This window comes from Enoplosus armatus, chromosome 12 (assembly GCF_043641665.1).
Source record: "Enoplosus armatus isolate fEnoArm2 chromosome 12, fEnoArm2.hap1, whole genome shotgun sequence".
NCBI lineage: Eukaryota > Metazoa > Chordata > Actinopteri > Centrarchiformes > Enoplosidae > Enoplosus > Enoplosus armatus.
In genome coordinates, this window is record NC_092191.1 from 779,461 (window position 1) to 796,605 (window position 17,145).

The following is a 17,145-nucleotide window of genomic DNA, read 5'->3' on the forward strand; positions in this document are numbered from 1 at the left end:
GCTGAAACTGGAGTTTGTTAATGTTGTTAATGTTAATGGATTAATGTTAATCTATCTGAATTAACATCCGTTCGCTGCAACAATAAACATATAAGAGAAAAACATCCTTCTGGAAAGAGAGGCCTCCCACCTCTCAGCCTGAACACCCTGTAACTCCTACTCACATCGAGTGAAAGCAATTTTCAATCAATCACTTCATGTGAACTTCTTTTATTCTTTTGAGCCTGATGGTGTTTCCATGTCGCTAACCGGTCACAGAAAACACTTCATCTGCAGTCGGACCGGTCGTCCGGCTCCATGACAACACAGCTCCACGCTGACGGTGGCCGTGAGGAGGGTCAGGTGTCTGTGCTGCTCACTGATTGGTTGTTGAGCACAGGTGTACAATCAAATGTGAGTGTTTCAGGGATCTGAAGGGCCCCGCCCGGCTGTAACTGAACACGCCTCCATGCCAACGTGGCCTGACATGAAAACATTTGTTTGTGTGTTGATGCAAATGCCTGAAAAGGGATGGGCGGTTGCCACGGTTACCGCCTCCTCCATGAGACACTGTCTTGATGCTGCGGGATTTTGAGTCAAATAAACAAAAGAAGTGTTAATCAGAAGTCTCATCTCAAGCTGGAGCTTGTGATCGAATCGCATGATCGTCTTCACGAGTTTGCTCAGTTCTCATGTTCAAATCACAGTTTCTTTCTGAGAACTTCTTTAGATCCAACATCATATTGTTGGATATATATAAAACAATGTAATATTGAACACACAACTGGACAGTTTGGTGTGAAGCAAAGACATCATTGTGTTAATGACTTAGCTCTTCACATTCAAGACACCATCACTGGAGAGATGCTGATCAGTATAAACATGTGGAGCACTGAGATCGACTCTGAACCAAGTTCAACAAACGGGTGGACGAGGTGCATCACACAGCCGTTCAGCCTTCATAAATGTGCCTCAGTGTTGGGATGGAAACCTCCATCAGACGTCCACGTAGAGGATGTCTCATCAGAGACTCCCCAACAGATATTGAACTGGGACATCTCACGCGATCATCTTCCTAATGAGTTGAAATCCTTATTTTATTTGAACCATTTGTCTTTTATTTTCAAATGTTTCTTGTTTACAGAGAAAATGGTCGGTTGATTTGTGATATAAACAAAAATTAGGAACTTGAGAACCTCATGTGAAGTCTAAGGAACAGAGACCGGCAGGTTTGATGCCCCCCAGGACAGACTCATTGACCATGTCCCGTCTACGAGGACGTATGGGATGTACTTTTTAGTAAAATGTCTCTAATTATGTTGATTCCTTTGTGCTGGAACCTTTTTCTTTTTATCAGATCTTATTTGTGTAGTTTAAGAGCGAGCTGTAAAATAACCTGCGATTCTGTAACAATATGAAATGTTTGAGGACAGCAGCTGTACTTTGTGTGCATGAAGCCAAAATCAAATCAAAACAAGTGGAGACAACAGGCAGCTGTCACTCAGCCATCTGTTCCTGCACAGAGCTCAACAATGAAGACGCAGCAGCAGACGAACAGGTTTGTTGAGTTACAGTCAGATCAGAGAAGAGTACTGACGCAGTCACAAAATATAGAAACTGCAAAACATAATTCAAATGAAGTGAAGTTTGCAGACAGCCTTAAGGGGACAGTGACAGTAGTTTTAAACTGAAGCAGCAACATAGTTATGATATAAAGTAATTTAATAAGCATTTAAAGTATCACAGAAAACCAGTGTATGTGAAATAAGTATAAATAATTCAAGATAAAGATGATTCATGTGATATAAAAGGATAGTAAATCCTGCAACATGCATTCACAACATCTGAAGTAAAAGTAATAATAATGCGTGAAGACGTGAGAGCTGGAATCGTCTCTCGTGCTTCAGGAGGGCGAGGCGGCGCCATTCACTCTTAATTACAGCTGTTTAAACCAGTTCAGCAGATGGAGCACAACTTTAAATTCAGTAAAATAAAACAACGAACAGAGGTGTGTTCTGTTCATCCAAATACATTCGTGTTCCACTGCATCACTGGTTTCCTTCAGAGGAACTAACATCACTGATTCCAGATGCCTGTGTTCAGTAGTTTATAATGAACGTATTGCTGTGTGAACAGTCACTCCTCCCTCCATAAGTCAGCCGTAAAACTGAGATGAACTATAGGAAGAAAAAGCTCCACCTAGTCGCAATAAAATGCTCTTCAGTTATCGTTCATGTCGAGCTTCAACTCAGTCAGACTAATCCGAGGAGGGAAGAGGCACCTGCACAATGACAGACTTCAGACACTCAGGGACACTCAGAGACACTCAGGGACACTCAGGGACACTCAGAGACACTCAGAGACACCCAGGGACACTCAGAGAAACTCAGAGACACCCAGGGACACTCAGAGACACTCAGAGACACTCAGAGAAACTCAGGGACACTCAGAGACACTTAGGGACACTCAGAGACACTCAGGGACACTCAGAGAAACTCAGGGACACTCAGAGACACTCAGAGAAACTCAGAGACACCCAGGGACACTCAGAGACACTCAGGGACACCCAGAGACACTCAGAGACACTCAGGGACACTCAGGGACACTCAGAGACACTCAGAGAAACTCAGGGACACTCAGAGACACTCAGAGACCTACAAATACAGATAAAGACAGACAAATACATATCGTGCTGCAAGTGCATAAACTTATGGCTCTATATACAGAAATGAATGGGGAGTGAAAAATACTACTTTTAAACACGTGGTGGCAGCACTGAGCCAAGAAACAGACACATGAACTTCTTCTGTTTAAATAATGACTTCCTGTGAGTGTGTGAGTGTGTGTGTGTGAGAGAGAGAGAGTACTTGTACATCTATCTTTGTGAGGACCATAGAGACCTTGGGACTGAGGACATTTTGTCCGGTCCTCCTTTCTTCAAAGGACTGTTTGAATGTTAAGACTTGGTTTTAAGAGTTAATAATGCCTTTTGTCAATGAGGGTCCTCACAAGCATCCAGACCCTTTACTTCAGTAAAAGTATTAATACCACACTGTAAAAATATTTTAATAGAAAATTCAGTTTCCTTTAAATGAAGCTGTGAGTTAAAGTGAAGAGCTGGAAACATCAGATCTGTGTGGAGCGATGAGGAAGCCGTGACCTTCCTCACATCATGTTCCTCACATGGTTCTCCATCGTTTGAGCTTCGACTGGAGCTCGTTTCATGACCCCATCTCGTCGTGTTCTTCTTCTGTGGTGGTTTAATGGCAGCGACTGGAGAATTATCTCCAACAGCTGTTTATCAGCTCCACCAGCTGTTTATCAGCTCCACCAGCTGTTTATCAGCTCCACCAGCTGTTTATTATCTCCACCAGCTGTTTATCAGCTCCACCAGCAGGTCAGGTTTTATTTTCATGAGTCTCTCCACCTTTGGATGGAAAGCTGGCCTTAATGTGGGAATATCTTTTTTTGCATGTATTTGAATATTGTCTTCATGCTGTTTTCACAGGAATGAACTGCGTCTGTGTGAGAGACAGAACGAGCAGCATCAGAGCAGTGGAGTGTGACGACGTGGACAAGGTGTAAATAAATCAGAGTGACCTAGTTTCTCCGGCCGAGGTCCTGACACAACCCCCCCATCATGAATGAATCTACATCAGTCCCGCAGACGTGTCTGCTGTAAATATTAAATATGATTTGTTTGATATCAGAAAACATTTCTGTGATTTAAAACAACATGTTGGTTTGAAGCGTTTAAATCAACACGAGAGCAGCGGGAGGAGCTGCTTCTGGAGTATTTCTGCTCTCTTGTGGTCAAAATGGATTATTGCAGCTTCAAATATTTAAGTTTTTGTTTTGAAACTGCCAGCTGACATCTGCTCCACTAGATGGAAGTCTGACCTTTACACATAACTCACAGTGGTGGTAGAGACGTTGTGGTCCACAGCGTCCTGCAGCAGACAGGACGAAGACAGAAATGTTTAATGAATTCTCTGTTTTCAAAGCAGAAACAATCAGCATAAAAATGGACATTACAGAGCTGAGCTGGAAAATAAATATCACTTTTTTGTTTTTTATTTATTTATCATTTGTACACAAATAGTATAGAATGGAAGGGGGCCTGATATTGATCCTTGAGGAAAACCTTCATCAATCATTTGGGGACTTGATTTGTCATCCACAACAGCAGGTACAGCAGCTGTCTGAAGCCTGACTGCATGTCAGAACACAATGAATGAACTCAAAGTTATATATATATATATATATATATATATATATATATATTAAGAATACATGGAAATACTAAATTAATTTAAGTTTGATGGTATCTTGTTTTTGATAATAATCATATTATTCTGTTTTAATTTAACAGTGAAGAAGAAACAAAGAGGCGCAGGCGGATTTCAAACTCATGTTTATTTCACTTCTGTCGTTTTGTAAAAGCAAATATCAGAAACACACACAGAAGTACAGGATTCATTATTAGTGTGTGTGTGTGTGTGTGTGTGTGTGTGTGTGTGTGTGTTTTAAGTGTGTGTCAGTAAAGCGACATGCATTTAAAAGGTGTCTTGTCAGGGGGCGGGGTCAGTCCGGTGATTGACAGGAGGGGCAGGGCTTGTAGGACACTTGCGGCATCAAATGTGAACACTCGGCCTGGGTGATGTCATCCCACACCGACCAATCAGCTGAGAGTATGGATGCATACGACCTGAGTGTTAAAAACTGACATCAGTGTGCGTACGATGAGTGTAGTGTGATGCAGAGGCAGTGTAACCATGGCAACCAGAGGGGAAGATGAGGAGGAGGGTTTCTATTGGTTAATGAGGTTAAGATACACACAGTAGATGGAGAATCTTTTAGGGTTTGGGAGGGTCAGGGGTCAGAGGTCAGAGGGTTGAGCGACAGCTAAAAATGTAAAGGTTCCTCTTCTCTCATTGGACAGGGAGAAACAGGAAGTGACTGCAGGTTGGTGAGGACGAGAGTCTGAGAGAGAAGAAGAAAACAAAATGAAGAGAAATAAATAAATAAATAAATAAATCAGCACAGCACAAATGTGGATTAATCCGCAGCTGAAAATAGTCCCCAACAACTGCATTGTTTCCTCCAGTTTGAGTAAAGTTTCTGTGGTTTTCTCACCTACTGTGCAGCCTGTTCAGTCTGGCCTCCTCCTGCTTGGGTTTTTGGGAGGTCAGCCTGCAGGAGAGACAGAGCGGAGGTCACATGACAGCCACCAAATTCCACCTCCATACAAATCCATTTATATTTAATGGTACATTTCTCCCAGAACAAGTAGACATGTTACTAGTTACACAGACGCAACTAATAACACGAATAATGGCCGCACTCCATTTAGGTGTGTTTGAAATGTAAAAGGTTACTTATAAATTGAAGATTTAAGCTGCAAAACACATCTTACTATCCTGTTTACACACGGACCAGTTAACAGTGTTTTATGTAGTTTGCAGCAGTTGCTTTGGGAGAAGAGTAACTTCACGAGTATAACGAGACCACAGCAGGCTGAAACCAGAGGAGGCCCCCTGTGCAGAAACCTGCCTGCTGTGAGATGAAGCCAAAGATGAGAGAAGCTGAAAGAAACAGCCATGTTAGTCGCTGTGTACGTGTTGATGGTGAAGCGTTCATGTTTGACTTGTCACTGAATCCTGCAACAGGAAACATTTATACATCCCTAAAAACTTAACTCTGCTTATTTCCAACTTAATCTTTGTTACCTAGACTTGTCAGGGCATCGAGGAAACACAACTAGCCAAGTGTTGGTTATCATTTCATATCAAACGTAATTATAAACAGAAAATAGATGTTATAGATGTTGTTAGTAAAGAAAGGCGTCATCAGCATAATGATGAACATCAGATGGATTCTAGCAGAAAGAACGATGTTTTTTTTGTTACCATGCAGCCTTCTCCTTCATGCTATGTTAGTTTTATAAATCTGAAATGTATATTAGTCATGTTGTGTTCCTGTTTAACACTAATGTTGATGACACACACAGTCTCAGTGAGCTGACATTTAAATAACATTACACAATTCAAATATAATCATTCTTGCAGATGTTCTTGTTGCTGGAGTTTCCCTGTAATGTGGACACTAACGATCTGGTTTGAATCCAGTTTCACGTCACTTCCTCTGAATGAAGCAGGAAAAGCAGCAGATTTATGAAGCTGTGAGTCCTGAAAAGGAGTTTAAAGTCAGAAAGTCAAATCAGGCAATGAGCATCATGCCATGCAATCAGTCAGCCACTAAACCCCCCGACCAATCAGGCACCTCCTCAGCCACTGGTCCCGCCTCCTCCTGCTCTCAGCCAATCACCAGAGATTTGTGAATGAAGACAAAAACACAACACAGATTAGAATACTAATAGCTAACTAATAACTGTAGGATTACATATATTATGACCGATTACTTTGATTACTAAATTAAATTAAACTGAATTAAAGGAGATTGCTTTGTTTTTGTTCATGCATGTGATGTAAACTATAATAACCATTATCTAAATATATAATAACACATTAATACATCATTTTAATCGACAGTCACTCTTGTGGGGTCATGTTGTCATGATGACATCACTCACCGTGTTGACGAATCCGCTCGCCAACGCCGCATTCTCCACCCCATCCACTGTTGCCTGGGCGACCTCGTTGGCCCCGGTAACTGCGGTGTCGGCAATGGTGTTGGCCTGTTCATTCGTCTTCTGGGCAACTGGACGACAGGAAACAGCAGGAAGACCCAAAACACTGTTTAGCATCAGTCTCTCAGCTGTTAGATGTGCATTAATTAAAAGAGGAGAAACGTGTTAACACATTCCAGATTAGAAGATTTGTATTATTTATTAGTCCTAATGAGGCACCCCTGAAACTGTCTAAATCACTACAACGTTTGCTAAATTAACAGCTGAAGTAGTTTAAACTGTGACTCTAACAACCTGTGTCATGGTGATCTACCCCAGTTACCATGGTGATCTATCCCAGTTACCATGGTGATCTACCCCAGTTAAAACCTGAGCTAAGCCCAGAGATAAACCACTGATCTCGCTTTGTGGGTCAGGCACCAGGACAGCAGGACCAAATGCTTTGAGTTATAAATAAGGGAGCCAGAGAGGAGTGTGGGACGGGCTAAAGAAAGGGCGAAACGTCCCCTGTCCGTCCCCTGTCCCCTGTCCGTCCCCTGTCCCCTGTGAGAGTGAAACATGTCACATGTTTTTTATTTGGTGGAGTGCTGACTCGTGAGTTAGCTTGTCGCGCAGCAGTTTGTTTACCTGTGTTCACGCCGGTCACCACTCCCTCCATCGTCTTGTTTCCTGGAAAAGAGAAACATGATCTATGAATGTTCATATTATTTGCCTGCAGTGTTGTTAGTGTTCCTCCGCTGAACGCCTCCATCACTGCCGTCATCCACCCTTACTGTCTAACGTGAAGACAAACAGACAAATACAGGCGCACATACTGTTCTTTTGACACGTTTACCTCACAACATTTCCACAGCACTAATTCCATCAGTACAGAGTCACATCGTACTCACCACTTTCTCTTGCTTTCACTCACTCATTATATCTCGACGCATCTACTTTGAGCTGTGGAAATGTTCATTACAATGAATGTATCATGTCATGAAAGCTGCTCAAATCAGAAGTTCAGATTCGCTGAGACTTTCCAGTGTCGTGTTCACATGTTAGGTTCAAGAAACAAACAGCTGTTTGCAGCTGAATCTGACCTGGTTTCCTCTGCAGAGCTGAATCATTTATTCATGTCACCCAGTTTACAGCAAGCAGAGGTGGAAGAAGTACTTCAGTAACAGTAGTAATACCACAGTGTAGAAATACTATAACCAGTAACTAAAGCTGTCAAATAAATGTAGTGGTAAACGGAAATACTCAAGTTAAGTACATGTAAATCATAATTGTACTTAAGTACAGTACTTTTTTACTGTTACTTTCCACCACCGACACGGAGACAAGTCAACTGATGTGATTATGATTTTAATCTAATTTCATTTGCTTTTCTACAGATTTGGTGTCTGTCAGAATGTGTTTTTTTGGCTCAGTACACAGACAGTATAACAGAAGAGGACGCGGCCTCTGTGACGCCCCCCATTGGTTTGTGGACTACGTTTTGAAGCCTCCAGTCTGGCATTTTGGCCGTCGCCATCTTGGTTTTTGGAACCAGAAGTGACCATGTTTGGACGAGAGGGTGGAGCTGAGGACCTGAGAACCCGAGGACACTCTGCAGGCCTACCTGTACCTGCAACCTGACTGCACCTGGCTCCTGGCTGCGCCGTGAGAAGTAGCTGCTAACAAAGTTAGCTTGTAAATGAGCCCGACTCCTAGAGTGCCTTTTAGTACAACCGAACGGCTCCATACTGATTGACAGGTGGCTGTGGTAGCGACCCGTCAATCACCAGGTAACCCCGCCCTAAAGCAGACCCTGCTTTATCGTCTGTTTGACTCTAAATGGGACCATCATTGACTAAATGAACATCAAGCCGTATTAAAGAAGACTTGAAACTAGCGACTGAGTCCATGAACTCATGAGGAAAATGTTTGCTGAGGTCGTAAATCAGGTGAGAAGTCGGGTCGTTTTCTCATAGACTTCTATACAATCTGACCTCTTTTTTGGAGTCGCCCCCTGCTGGCCAGCAGAAAGAATGTTTAAGGTTTAAGACATTTCAGCATTGGCTTCACTTTTCACACCCGCAGGTTGGTGCTTGGCTCACTATCTTGAGGACATTAGAGGAACTGCAACCGACTTCAACACTCTTGTTTGGTCCAGATCCAGATTCTCCCGGTGGGCGTCGCGCTGCTCGGACATGTGACGGGTCAGACTGAACAGTCTTTGTCTGAGCAAACAGTCGGTGATTCACACAACAAACATCTTCCAACACAGAAACACAGTGTGGAAACACAGCAGCTGTTTCTGCTGCACATGACCTCAGTTACAGGAAGGCAGCTTGTAACCAGATATAATGCATATTTAATGAGCCTGCAGGTTTCACCTCCTCTAATGGAGTTTTCTTTCTTTTTCTTTCTGCTAAGTACGACTTTGTATCAGTGCAGTTATAATCAATAAACAATTAGTGTGTTTTAATATTTAGCAAACGGTGGAGTGACAGAGGATGAACCCTTCAGATTTAGGACAAACGTACAGCTAGTGCTACAAATCTAAGAGTAGACAGAGAAACCGGAACTTCTGGGTTCTAAAAATCTAAAAACAGCACGTCGTGTGGCTCCTGTGTTCAGATATATTCAGGATATCAGTTTTTTAAAAAACCATCTACTCTGCTTTCGTTGTTTATTCAATATTCATGTTTTTTAGCATCACAGGTTAAACGTCACGACTCGACAGAAGAGGAGAGTTCATGGGCGAGTCGAGTGTCTGCGGTTAAAAATACGGTTTTACAAGTGAAACTCTGAACTTACCTTCTAGATAACATCTAACCTGTGTGACTGTGAAGCTTCACACACACACACACACACCTCTGCAGTCCAGGCCACAGTCTGACTTCATATCATGAAAACTAATTTCCTACTTGGCAACTTAACAAAAATACTGTTTAGTCAGATGACAACATCAGACGTTTCTGTGGAAAGAGAACATTTCTTCACCCAATCCCCAAAGTCATGACGCAGTAATGATCTTTAGCCTAAAACAAGTTTCAGCTCCTGTACATGTTGTTATTAACGCTGCGTCATGTTTCAGCTCCTGTGCATGTTGTTATTAACGCTGCGTCATGTTTCAGCTCCTGTACATGTTGTTATTAACGCTGCGTCATGTTTCAGCTCCTGTACATGTTGTTATTAACACTGTGTCATGTTTCAGGTGTACATGTTGTTATTAACGCTGCGTCATGTTTCAGCTCCTGTACATGTTGTTATTAACGCTGCGTCATGTTTCAGGTGTACATGTTGTTGTTAACGCTGCGTCATGTTTCAGGTGTACATGTTATTAACGCTGCGTCATGTTTCAGGTGTACATGTTATTAACGCTGTGTCATGTTTCAGGTGTACATGTCGTTATTAACGCTGCGTCATGTTTCAGCTCCTGTACATGTTGTTATTAATGCTGCGTCATGTTTCAGGTGTACATGTTATTAACGCTGTGTCATGTTTCAGGTGTACATGTTGTTATTAATGCTGCATCATGTTTCAGGTGTACATGTTGTTATTAACGCTGCGTGATGTTTCAGCTCCTGTACATGTTGTTATTAACGCTGCGTCATGTTTCAGGTGTACATGTTGTTATTAACGCTGCGTGATGTTTCAGCTCCTGTACATGTTGTTATTAACGCTGCGTCATGTTTCAGGTGTACATGTTGTTATTAACGCTGCGTGATGTTTCAGCTCCTGTACATGTTGTTATTAACGCTGCGTCATGTTTCAGCTCCTGTGCATGTTGTTATTAACGCTGTGTCATGTTTCAGCTCCTGTACATGTTGTTATTAATGCTGCGTCATGTTTCAGGTGTACATGTTATTAACGCTGCGTCATATTTCAGGTGTTCATGTTGTTATTAACGCTGTGTCATGTTTCAGGTGTTCATGTTGTTATTAACGCTGTGTCATGTTTCAGGTGTACATGTTGTTATTAACGCTGTGTCATGTTTCAGGTGTACATGTTGTTATTAACGCTGCGTCATGTTTCAGCTCCTGTACATGTTGTTATTAATGCTGCGTCATGTTTCAGGTGTACATGTTATTAACGCTGCGTCATATTTCAGGTGTACATGTTGTTATTAACGCTGCGTCATGTTTCAGGTGTACATGTTATTAACGCTGTGTCATGTTTCAGGTGTACATGTTGTTATTAACGCTGCGTCATGTTTCAGGTGTACATGTTATTAACGCTGTGTCATGTTTCAGGTGTACATGTTGTTATTAATGCTGTGTCATGTTTCAGGTGTCCATCCTGTCAGTAACTTTCTCTCTGCACAGCGTTTGTTGATGGTTGGTCACTTTCTTCACTTTCCACCAACAATATCACTTTTTCTCTGCCTTTGTTTCATCCCTTCCTTCATCTCTCCATCTTTTCATCCATCCCTTCTGCCCTCATTCCTGCTGCAAATAGACTTCAGATTTAATTCACAATGTCATGATGAATTGCACTTTTCCTCCACCTGTCTGTTTTTCTATTATCTCTTTTCAATATTTTAATATGAATTATTTAATATTATTTAATATTTTATCTTGTCCTCATCTTATCCCTCCCTCCATCCGTCCCAGCTTGTTGTTGAACTTCACTCGTCCTCCACCCATCCCTCCTTCACTTTCCACAAAAAGCCCCACCCCTACGGATCTTAAAATGTTATATGCAATTTGGTTTGAAAATTAACTTTTCCTCTGCCAGTTCTTCTCTTTTATTCCTCCATTTTATTGACCTTCTATACTTCCCTCCGTCTGTTCTTTAATTTCCTTCCAAATAGACCTACACGTCTTCAAATTTAATGCACGACATGATGAATTGCACTATTTTAAGATTCAGTGTCTTGTCCTCCATTTATCATTCACTCATTCAATCGTCCCTTCTTCCCCTCACAGTGTCATGGGGTATTGCACTTTTCCTCCACCTGTCTTCTTCTGTCCTTATTTCTATCCCAGCTTTTACTTTTTCATCCACCCATCTCACTTTCCACCACAAAAAATTGACAAATTCTGAAAATCAAATGTACAGTTTGCTGTTGAATTTTACTTTTCCTCCATCCATCCATTCATCCATCCATCCGCCCTCTCACCGACGTAGAAGACCCCCTCCTTGGTCTTGGTGGCGGCCTCCTCCACGCCAGCCTTGGTCTTCTCAGCGGCGGCCACCACTCCATCCTTCGCCATGGAAAATCCCTTCTTCAGAGCGTCCATGATGCTTTGCTTCTCGTCTCTTCTTCTGTCTTCCTCTCTTCTTCTTCAGTCGTATTCTCTCTCTGCTCTTCTGTCTCTCTTTCTTCTTCTTCTTCTTCTTCTCTTGCTCCGTCTGCCTCGGCTGCCTCGTCTCTTGTCGTCTGCCAGCGATCTGTTCTTCCTGCTAATGGACGAGAGAGAGAGAGAGAGGTGGGGGGGGGGGGGCAACATGGGACTGTTGTTGTGCAGTGGAGTGAGAGAGAGGAAAGTGGTGGAGAGAGGTAGAGATAGATAAAGAAGGGAGAGAAGTTGATTTGTGGTATAGAGATAGAAAAACCATTTGGAAAGAAGAAGAAAGAGAGGAGGAAGCAGTTCATTCAAAGTGACTTCACTAAGCCCCGCCCCCCCTTAGTTACCGTCGCTAAGCTGTCAATCTTTCTTTCACAGTTCACAGTAATAATGGTGGCAGATTTATCATCAAAACTGTTAGTAATGTTTGAAACAACAAGTGCGTTTCCATCCACCTGTTTTAATGCACATTTTTTAAACAATTCGAAAAAGCATATAAAAAGCAATAAAAAGCATGATGATGTGCATGAAGCATGTGGGACAAAGCTGAAGTTTGACAGTCAGGAAGAAGCCAGACGACTGCAGGTCGTAGAAGACAACAAAATAGGCAAAATGATTTAAAATTAAAGCTTGTCAGTTAGAATAGCATTTGTTATTTTATCTAAGGAAAGGATTATGCTCATTATCTTAGCGTATGCCCCTCAGAAGTATCAGATCTTTCCTATTTCATAATGAAGACCAACTAGAAAATGAATGCAATAAGTTACAGGCGAGGGAGCAGCTAGCGTCCAATCACAAGGAAGAGTCAAAGTAACAAGTACGAGCCAATCACAGCGCAGTAGGGCGGGACTTGACCCAAAAGTGCTTTTCAATGTGCTGCACAAACTATACACTGAAAGTCTGCACACACCTGTAGTTACTGGTCACAGCAGAAAGTGGCATGTGACCGACGTGTAGTCACACACACACACACACACACACACACACTAGCCGGGTGTAACTTGATTAGCTCTGTTAGGATGTGTTTGATGGATGAAGCTTTGTGTTGTGTTCCTCTCCCCCCTCTACTACAGAGTGAACACAAGAGGAACAAATGGAGGATGACTTCCTGTAATCTGTCATAACTTCACCTCAGCCGGGGATCTGCTGCTGTAAACACCATGTGTTCAACTGTAGGCGCTGGCCCTAATACTGACGAAAGATGCTAGTGGAATCAATGGACGCGCCGTTAGCATCATCATCATCATCATCATCATCACGACAGATATCAGATCTTTGACCACGACAGCTACGTGTCTTTGAGGTTTATATATCAAATGTTCACGCTGAAGCTAGATCGCGTCTTTGTTGACTATTCAGTTAAAGTCAGACGACAGAAGCGAGCTGGAAGATATACGAAGGCTAGCAAGCTAACATGCTGAAGCGACCTCACTGCTAACATGGCTGCCGAGGGTGGGTGGAGGAGATCACAGGGGAAATGAGAGAGGAGGAGGAAGGAGTCACCCCCACCCCTGTGTCCTGACAGGAACCTGAATGTGACTCAGCACAACACACACACACACACACACACACAGTACTCTCCCAGACACACCCTTGGCTGCCTCACCCCTTCTCTGATTGGCTAACAGCCGGCGCCGGTCTATTTTTAGACCCATTATATTTCATTTTTTTCCGGGATGGATGGTTGGAGGATCAGCAGCAACATTATGGGCTGCTGTGGGTTACCGTGGCGATGAGAGCTGTCTGCCCAACAGCACTGATCAATACTGACCATCAGCCTGCGCGCGCACACACACACACACACACACACACACACACACACACACACACACACACACACACACACACACACACACAATGGTTGGTGTCATTGATCCCTCTGAGGAAATCATCAACGCCCTTTGATGAAAAGAATAAATGCTCTGATCTCATGACACGTCACATATTTATAATGTTAGTTTCTTTAGCGGAGCAGCTTCTAACTCCACTTCTAAAACCACTGATTTAATCTCAAACAAGGTGCTGTATTTCATAAGCTTATAATATGTGTTTAATGTAAAATCTATCTGTCAAATAAAGTAAAGTAAGTAAAGTAAAAAGTACATATTTCCACTGTGTTTACTGTAAGGTTCTTGACAGAAGATGTCGTGTTTGACGGTTCTTTTTTCTCATTTTCATCCTTTTTGAGGACTAATGAGTAAATATCTGGACCTACTTCACCTGCCATATACTACCTCATTATTTATTCTTTACATGTTTCAGTGCAATACATACATATATATATACACATACATTTACATTGTTATTGTATATATCTTTTTAAAATCTAAATTTATGCTGCTATCTACTCTTGAATGGGAGCACCGGTACTGTACAATGTCCCCCCGGGGATCAATGAAGTATTTCTGATTCTGATTCTTAATTTATTTAATTAATTCATATAATAATTTGCAGCTTCTGAAAGTTTTGACAAAATCATCTAAATATGTAATAGATGTTATTATCAATGAATCAGACCTTTGACTTTCATACAGCTGTGTTCAGCTGCTTCACATGCTGTAAGCCTTCAGCTGAGCTCAGTGTGTGTGTGTGTGTGTGTGTGTGTGTGTGTGTGTGTGTCTGTCAGCACACAACGGAGTCTTTCATTCAGATAATACAGAAGATAATACAGTGGAAGATAGCTTCAACACAATGACACACACTCAGCAATGTCACTGATTGAGACTCAAAACCACCACAAAGGCTCCTATGTAGGAGGGGTGGGGGGCCGTCCACATGTCTGCACTCAGGGGCTTGTTGTCTCATAATCCGTCCATGGCTGTAGGATATTTGGAGTTACAAATACCAGATTGATATGATTTCATATGAGAATATTTAATGGCATTTATTTCTGACCAGGACTTTGATAGTCTGGCCCCCCGTTTAGTGGCACAATGATTATATGGAGAGGTCAGAAACACCACGCAGTGGATCTGAAATACAGCGATCCCGGTGCTCATACAAAATGTGAGTTCAGTCCTGTGAAATGTGATTCAAAGGTTTGCTAGAAGAAATAAAGCGTGAAGGTGTTACATGAGCAGCCGTATCCGACGCCTGTGGAGCGTCCGGTCCTCTGAGGACCTCAGGACTGGACAGCTCGTTCCAGATCACCTCTGTGAGGAATCCAGCACCTGCCTGCTAACTGATGGTTGCAGTTTTTTAATGAGGGTGGTGTGTGTGTGTGTGTGTCAGGGGTTAATTAGTTTCCCACATGACTGTCTCTGTAGTCATTTTGGTTTCAGTCGTGACATGAATGTTTCTGCAAACCCAGCAACAACTGCACTAAACTCCTAAACACCATACACACCCATTATAAACAAAGGGGCTGAAAAGGGAATTACACGCAAGTTGTGATCATTCCAAAAGCTGAATACAAGTTTAATAGTTCAAAGTCTTGTGACCTGTTTAAAGTTCAAAGGAAGTCTGTAGCTGAAAGTATGCAGGACTAGAACGAAGTGGACTTGACGAGGTTTTGAAGATTCCTCCCATCCACTTCCATTAAAAAAGTGTGTTGAAAAAAAGCTTAATATTAAATATTATAATATTTGCAATGCCCTGCCCCAAGGGGCCACAATCACCATGGCAACCACTAACTTAGAAGATTGGACAGAAATGGACAAAGCTGACTGTGACTGGCTAACACACACACACACACACACACACACACACACACACACAGGCTAGAATGGCAGCCATGTTTTTTGGGGGGGGTTTCTTTACCTCTTATTTTCAGTTTTTCTTTTCTTGCTTTTTGTTTTATTCCTGCAACCACACTTCTGAGTTAAAGTTACTGCTATGAGCAATTAAAACGAGATCATAAATAAATAATACATTCTGGTGTAATGGTCACAACAGACTGGGAACATGGTACATGTTGCTCTTCACCAGCACTTAGGTGGATCAACATGACAGAGAATATGATTACACAGATACTAAGTTAGTGAACTGAATAAAATGATGACAATAAAGATTCATTGATGTCGTGTTGAAAACAGAATTGAACAAGTGAAATGTCATGTAGATATTTTTTTATTTTTTATTATTTTATTGCTACATTCATTGTTATGGATTTTGTTTTTGTTTTGTTGTTGTTGCTCTTATTGTTTTTGTTTTGTTGTTGCTCTTATTGTTTTTGTTCTTGCTCTTATTGTTTTTATTTTGTTGTTGTTGCTCTTATTGTTTTTGTTCTTGCTCTTATTGTTTTTGTTTTGTTGCTCTTATGGTTTTCAATTGAGAAACTTTTTAAATTTCTTCCATCTGGAAGACCTTTTCTGGGGGGTTTCTTCAATGTCAGCCACCTCCCCCTCCCCATCGTCCTCGGCCTTCCCGTCTTCCTTCTCCTGCTCCTCCTCGGCCTTCCCGTCTTCCTTCTCCTCCTCGGCCTTCTTTTCGGCCGCCTCTTCTATCTCCCTCTCTGCCTTCTCAAACAAATAATCCAACCAGGCCCCGTGAATGTGGACTCGCTGTGCCCCGTCCTGGTCTGCCATGTCTCCCTTCAGCAAGTCAAACACACGCCTCGCTTCTGGACACTCCTTGTCGTGTTCTTCCTGGTTGTTCATTTTTTTCCAGCTGTAAAAAAGAAATACTGGATGCAGTAGTTTGAACTAACTATACAGCGTTTGGCTTCCCCTTGTTAACTATGGTTGATGATGTCATAATTGTCACGACTGGGCGAGGCAAAAATGAACCCAAGCACGACTCAAACAAAGTACAAATAAAGAGTCTTTATTGATAACGAAATAAGAAGCTTGACCAGGCAAGAGATCTCTACAAAGTAAGAGATCAAAATCACTCCTAAGAAACAGGAAAAACACTAATACAAAAACGTGAGAAAACAAAGGAGCTTAAACTAACAAAGTGAACAACAGAGAATCACTCCTGCAAGAGGAGGAACAGAACTGGGGGAAAAGGACAAGACGAACTATTTAAACATGAGGTGAGTGAACACAGGTGGAAACAATCAGGGCGGGGCTGACAATCACAAAGGCGGGAAACACGAGGACAGGAAGTCAAATGGTCTGAAACGAGAGGGAACACAGTTACTACAAAATAAAACAGGAAATGGTAACTTAACTTAACGTAAATGACGAGACATGACAATAATGACGGACTCTTGGATCAAAGGCATCAAAGGAAGGGATGTTTTTGCTAAGCCCCGCCCCCCATAGTTACTGTTGCTATGCCAAGTCAAAAAAAACATGAAGGACAAACAAAAGT

At 42.1% G+C, this 17,145-nt stretch overlaps 1 protein-coding gene across 1 annotated transcript; it reads right to left on the bottom strand.

Annotated features, from left to right (window-relative positions):
* Positions 1 to 4,434: 4,434 nt before the first annotated feature.
* On the bottom strand, positions 4,435 to 11,841 carry LOC139294447 (synuclein-like). The gene is made up of 6 exons (XM_070916347.1): positions 11,721 to 11,841; positions 7,256 to 7,297; positions 6,572 to 6,699; positions 6,262 to 6,288; positions 5,116 to 5,172; positions 4,435 to 4,962 (listed from the first exon to the last, which is right to left on the bottom strand). Exons 1-5 carry the CDS (start codon positions 11,839 to 11,841, stop codon positions 5,116 to 5,118), a joined length of 375 nt encoding a protein of 124 aa, XP_070772448.1. The 3' UTR covers positions 4,435 to 4,962.
* Between the last annotated feature and the right edge of the window lie 5,304 nt (positions 11,842 to 17,145).

Excerpts from the sequence above, each read along its gene's own strand:
- LOC139294447 (XM_070916347.1), bottom strand. The coding sequence starts at position 11,841 with ATGGACGCTCTGAAGAAGGGATTTTCCATGGCGAAGGATGGAGTGGTG. Across the intron at positions 7,298-11,720 it reads GGAGGGGGTCTTCTACGTCG|GAAACAAGACGATGGAGGGA; the intron begins GTGAGAGGGCGG and ends TCTCTTTTCCAG. Across the intron at positions 5,173-6,261 it reads CGGGACCAGTGGCTGAGGAG|GCTGACCTCCCAAAAACCCA; the intron begins GTGCCTGATTGG and ends TCTCTCCTGCAG.